General features: G+C 54.0%; 1 protein-coding gene across 1 annotated transcript in view; it reads left to right on the top strand.

Moving 5' to 3' along the window:
* The first annotated feature begins 2,012 nt into the window (after positions 1 to 2,012).
* Positions 2,013 to 6,000, top strand: part of SLC29A3 (solute carrier family 29 member 3) — a 40,538-nt gene continuing 36,550 nt past the window's right edge. The window contains exons 1-2 of the mRNA XM_080822708.1: positions 2,013 to 2,083; positions 5,340 to 5,641. Coding sequence (XP_080678834.1) covers positions 5,342 to 5,641 — 300 coding nt within the window. The 5' untranslated portion in view covers positions 2,013 to 2,083; positions 5,340 to 5,341. The remainder of the gene's footprint in view (positions 2,084 to 5,339; positions 5,642 to 6,000) is intronic.

The following is a 6,000-nucleotide window of genomic DNA, read 5'->3' as shown; positions in this document are numbered from 1 at the left end:
CTGAGCCAAAGGCAGCCGCTTAGCCAACTGAGCCACCCAGGTGTCCCCGTCTCCCAACTATCTTAATGTTAATACCTTGCTGGGGATGGGGGGCAACATTAACTTGACAAAGGCATGACTTCCGGTATCTGGTGTCCTGTAAGTCGGTACTCTTTAGCATGTGAAAGTACTTTTGAAACATTTTCTTTACTTCCCCCAACCCACTCCTCAGGACCCAGGGGCAGCAGCTCTTTCTGCCCACGGGTCATGTCCCCATGCTTTCATAAACCACCATTTTGCACCAAAGACGTCTCAAGAATTCTTTCTTGGTCATCGGCTCTGAACTTCACCCCACTGAACCTCACCTATATTCCAAAACCACATCACTATCACCCCTATTACCCAGAAAATTCCAAGAGTTTCAGAAGCTCTCATGCCCAGAACTGGCCGCAGGTAATGTTAATAACAAAATTCAAACAAGTGAATTTGAGGATCTAATTGGCTTTATTAAATGATTTTCGGACTGGACAGCAGCAGAGAGGCACTCCGGGGCACTGTACAAAATGGGAGATTTTTAGAGATGGAGGGTGGGGGCAAGAAAATTTTTAGGGGAAAAAAAGGGATCTCTCCCATGGAGGTTGTTTGCTAGGGGAAAAACAAGGTATCTTATCATGTGGATTGCCTTACTTTTCGTTGGGCATAGGGTGGGAGGGAGAGGACCCCGGGTGACAGATTTATTGGTGCTGCTGGAAAGAAATATTTCCTGACTGAACAGTTAAAGCCACATTTCTGGGGGAGGTTGAAACTGCATTTTGTTTGGGAATTAAGCCCGAATTTGGGAACTCACTCATTTGGAACCTACAGTTTTCTTTCTTTAATACCAAATGTATATATGCATGTGTGTGTGTGTGTATATATATATATATGCATATATATATTATATATATACATATGCATGTGTATGTGTTAAGATTTTTATTTATTTTAAAGAGCGAGCCTGTGGGAAGGGGGGAGGAGCAGAGGGGAGGAAGGGGTTAAGACTCTCAAGCAGACTTCCCAAGGAGTGCAGAGGTGGATGTCTGGCTGAAACCCAGGACCTTGATATCACACCTGAGCTGAAACCAAGAGTCCCAGGTTAACCAACTGAGCCACCCAGGTGCCCCCCAAATATATATTTATATCACGATATCACGGGTCCCCATTGCAGTGGGTCTGTTTAATGAAGAAAGCACAGTGTTCTGAGCCTGCCTCACCTTGTCCCAACGGCACCTAGCACTGAGCACCCTTTGGGGGTGGGCATCGCACATGAGCAGGGGTTTTAGACCCCCAGCTCCATCGTGGTTTCGGGTAAGCCCAGTCTTCCCCCTTCTGTGAAAGGGGCGTACTTGCACCCCTGTGCCTCAGGCATACGAAGGGTAAAGAGCATAGCAGAGGGAAGTAAAGGGCATGGCAGAGAAAGGAAGAGAGTCGGGTAAAGGTGGCCCCCTTGGCCTACCACTCGGACACGAAGGTCTGGGGGCTGGGGGGAGGATCTGGCAGGACGGTCCTGAGGACCTGTTCCCCTCCCGACCACCGCCCGCCAGGCTTGCCCTCTGCCTCAGCCAGACAACGTGCCTCCAGAAAGCATTGGCAAGGAAAAGCGTCATGGCGCTGGCCTGGCACATGGGAGACCTGGACATTAAGCGCCAAAGCTGGGTGGCTGGGCCGGCAGGAGGATGGGGAGGAGTGGTGGGCTGCAGTTAGAGGGGGCTCTCTGCAGGGGTCTGGGGGCGAGGGGAGCTCTTCCGGGTCCCGGGGCGCAGGCACTGGAGACCACAGAGGCCAGCGCGGATGTTGCACGGGGCGGCGGGCGCCTCGCCGGGTCTACCTGTGCAATGGGCGCGGGCCCGCAGGTGCTCCGCGTGCGTGGGGGTCCGCAGGCCTGGAAGGGTTTGCAATCCCGGAAGCGTCTGCGGGGCGGGGCGGGGCCAGGGCGGGGCCGGGGCGGGCCGGGGCGGGGCCGGGCCGGGAGGCGGAGCTCGGCCTGCGGCCCCTCCGAGCCTGGACTTGCAGTGGCCGCGGCGGCCGGGGAGGCAGCGGCGGCGGCGGCGGCGCGGCGGTGACAGTAAGTGCGGCCCAGAGGTCGGGCGCGGACCTGACCCCTGCCTGGCCGGCTCTTCAGGCTCCCGGCCGCCTCCCAGTCTCGCACTTTGGCGGCTTCCCCCGAAGAGCCCTTCTGGGGGCTGCTCCACGGGAACTGGGCAGGGCGGTGGGTGGGGGGGGCAGCTCAGCCCCTCCACTGCGGCCCCTCTCACCTCTCTCTGTATCCCTCCCCATCGCCCCCCCTCCAACTCCTGGCTCCCCCCACCACCCCCGGCTAATTTTTCCCTTTCTGGGTCGCTATGCTCTTTCTTCCCCAGATTCTCTCCCCTCCTCTTCCTCCTCCTCATGGATTTCCTGACACCACGGGACCTCACCTGGTTGTGGGGGGCCTGGATATGGACCAGTCAGCCCAAAGTATCCACAGGGTGGCTGACTCCTAGTTCAGATTGGGGGAGTGTGAGGCTGGGGATACCTCCAACCCCAAAGGCCATACTGCCATGCTGTCTGGGTGGCACCCTGTGTTCCCCAGCAATGCTTTCCCGTGGGTTAGCATCACCAGCTCCCCTATCCCCATTTCACAGATGAGGAAATCGAGGCACAGTGTGGGAGATCGACTTAGCCAGAGTCAGAAGCCTCCTGGGAACTAGCCCCCAGTTCCAGATGGTGGTCTGTAGCAGGGGCACCACACACTTCTGCTTCTTTGTGGAGTGCTGCCCCTTCCCACAAGTCACCCAGGAAGGGAGCTCCGCCAAGCCTGGCCAACTCCTGCAGGTGACTGAGAAGTACACAGCAGGCAGTGGCCAGCCCACGCTGGCGACACCAGGGCTCTTCCTTAGCTTTCTTTTTCCTTTCTTTCTTTTTAATCCAAAAGCCAGCAGCTAGCTTTTATAAAGAGTAATAAGACTTTGCTCACTTCAATGCCCTGGCCTGTGACCCACGTTAGAGAAAATTTCTGGCTCCTTCTTCAGAAGCTCAGTCAAGGCTGAATGGTCCTGGACAAATAGATGCCTGGAGATGAGAGTGGGCTGGAGTGACCTGCTGCGGGCCCCTGCCCCCACCCCTGTGGCTGGAGCATCTGGAAAGAACCACTTGTCCTCTGTCTGTTGTCTTACATGGGTCGTAGTTTTTACATTTCTAAACACTAATTGAGAAATGTGTGTGTGTTTGCATGTGGGCAGGCACACTGTGTGTGCCCACACTGATTAGTTTGTTAGAGCTGGACTTCCTATGCAGCAAGGCTAGGAAAGACCGCCTGCTGCTCAGCCAGGGGAGTTGGAAGATAGACTTGCTGGCGGGATGTTCGGGTGTCCAGCAGCCTCTTCCCTGCCTGCTCCGGGGTACATGCTCCGAGGGAGAGAATATGCTGACCGCCCAGACAGAGTCCATTCATTCAGCAAACACAGGTGCCCTGCATCCTCTTCGCCTCTGCTCACAGCTCACTGTCCATGAGGCCTTCTAGAAGGAGGTCTATACTTGGAGCCAGCAGACATGGGTTCCCATTGCCAGCCAGCCTCCTCTGCTGGGTGGGCCTGGACTGCTTGGCTGTATAACCTCGTCCTTACCATTTGGCTGCTGTGTGACCTTGGCCCAATGACTGAACCTTTCTGAGCCTCACTCTTCATCTGGGAAATGAGTCTTAGAGTAGTACCTATCATGTTGTGCTATTCTCAGGCTCAAGTGAGAGGCACGGACCTTGGCATTGCGTGAGCACCAGATTTCATTTTAGCTATTGGGAATTCTTAACTGTTTGAATGTGGGGCGAATCAACTGCCTTCAAGGCTTCATTCTTTGCGTCTGAAAAAAGGAGGCACTAATTCCTGTCCTGCTTAATTCCAGGGAATGTTTCGAGGCTCTCCCGAGATAACAGAGAAGGCTCTGTGCCTGTGTGATGGGGTGTTCCCATCTCCCCAGGGAAGGAGGGCCCGGCTCTGCCTGGCTGGATACTGTGAGTTAAGGGTCAGCCTCCGATGGGAGCCATATTGATTTCTGGATGAATTGGGGAAAATCTATTGTAGGAAAGACTACAATGTCCCCTCCTCAGCTCTATGGAAGTACTGCCCATTTATCACACTGCCGCCATGTCCTAGGTGCCATATAGAGCATGGAAACAGGCATGCTACTTGCAGTCAAATTCAGCAGCCAGCCAGCCAGCCAGGTGACAAGCCCAGGATGGCAGGGAAGACGCTGACGTTCATGCAGCAGCTGCTACCATGGGCCAAGCACTGCCAGCCAGTTTCAGTTACATAATCATCGTAAAAAGGCCTCCCTAGGTTTACAGATAGGGAAATTGAGGCTCAGAAGCATGGTGACTTGCCCAAGGTCAGGTAGGCAATAGTTCCTGGCAACCTAAAATTTCATTTAGTTTTAGGTGCTGTCACAGATTGGGAGTGGCTGTCTCCTGGTGGGATGTTAGGGACAGAGGTGGGGAACCGGGCAGGAACTACACACCCAAGCTTGGCCATGGACCTGGTCTGTGACCTTCTGCTCTTCAGACCTCTGCTTCCCACAAATTAAATGAGGGAGTGGACTCTTGGATCTCTCCAACCAGCTTCTGAAGGCAGCTCTAGACACCATGGTTTTAGTGTTTTTTTAAATGTTATTTCATTTGAATGCCTTTATTTTTATTTGTAATTTTATTTCTCAACACGTAATACCATCACATAGTTCAGAATTCAAAAGGCACAAAAGAGGAGGCAGGGAAGACTTCTCCCTCCCTGTTATCCCCAGCCTCCTTCCTCCTTGTCCCCAGCCTCCCTCCCCCAGGGTGACCCCTCTGAAATTTCCCGTGTGTCCTTCTAGAGGATATTCTCCTCCCCACCCACCCCAGCCCTGCCTGCTTTTTTGCACAAATAATTACATATTCTATGCACCTTCCTGCTCCTTAATTTTTTCACATAAATTTGAAAAGAGTTTGGAGAACATGCTTTGCCTGTCAAGGGTCCTAATTCCTTTTTTTATGGCTCCATAGACATTTGAAGGCCTTGAGCTCGGGTTTACCCTTCTGGATCGATAGCTAGAGGTCCCACTGTGCCACGTGGGACACCCCACAGTGTGTTTGCTACCTATGTCACCCTGCCTGGGGATGGGGGGGATGCTCTGGTCACTTACAGTTCTGGTATCCTGTCTTTCTCCCTGATCCTTAAACCTGAAGCCCTCTAACCTTGCTTTGGTGACCCATGGTGGGGGCAGAGTCAGCTCTGCGGGGCCAGCTGAGTCCCTAGCTAGGCCCAGCCTAAGCTTCTGATCCCCTGCCCTGTCTCTGTGTCTCTCTGCTCCAGTCATGACCATGGCCTCCGAGGATGACTTCCATCACAGTTCAAACTCCACCTACAGAACAGCAAGCAGCTCCCTCCGCACGGACCAGGAAGCACTGCTTGAGAAACTGCTCGACCGCCCCCCGCCCGGCCTGCAGAGGCCCGAGGACCGCTTCCATGGGGCCTACATCATCTTCTTCAGCTTGGGCATCGGCGGCCTCCTGCCGTGGAACTTCTTCATCACTGCCAAGGAGTACTGGGTATTCAAGCTCCGCAACTGCTCCAGCCCAGCCTCGGGGGAGGAACCCGCGGGTTCGGACATCCTGGTAAGGGCGCATGTGTCCTGAGAGTGGGGAGCAGCCCAATGGGGCGACTGTACTTGGGTGTATCGTTCCAGGATGGTTTGCAGCCTGCTGCGAATGTGGATGCAAACCAGTGCGTTGTGTGGAGCGCAGTAGACAGACCTCAGTCCTGACACATGTTTTATGTGGTGCAGCCTATGGCCTGCTTACTGTTTAACTTGGGCAGCAGATGCACGTGGTGAACCAAAGAACCCAGAGTTCATGACTCCAGGGATTTGAAAAGGTGGCTCTGATAGCAGTAAGTTCAGCTCTTCTGGAAAACTCCCCCAAAAGCAGTGGTAAAATGAGATGGAAGCTAATTTTTCTCTCCTGTTCAAGTCTGG

This window comes from Martes martes (assembly GCF_963455335.1).
Source record: "Martes martes genome assembly, chromosome: 14".
In the NCBI taxonomy this organism is placed as follows: domain Eukaryota; kingdom Metazoa; phylum Chordata; class Mammalia; order Carnivora; family Mustelidae; genus Martes; species Martes martes.
Note: the sequence above shows the minus strand (reverse complement) of the source record. Positions and strands in the feature narration are given on the sequence as shown.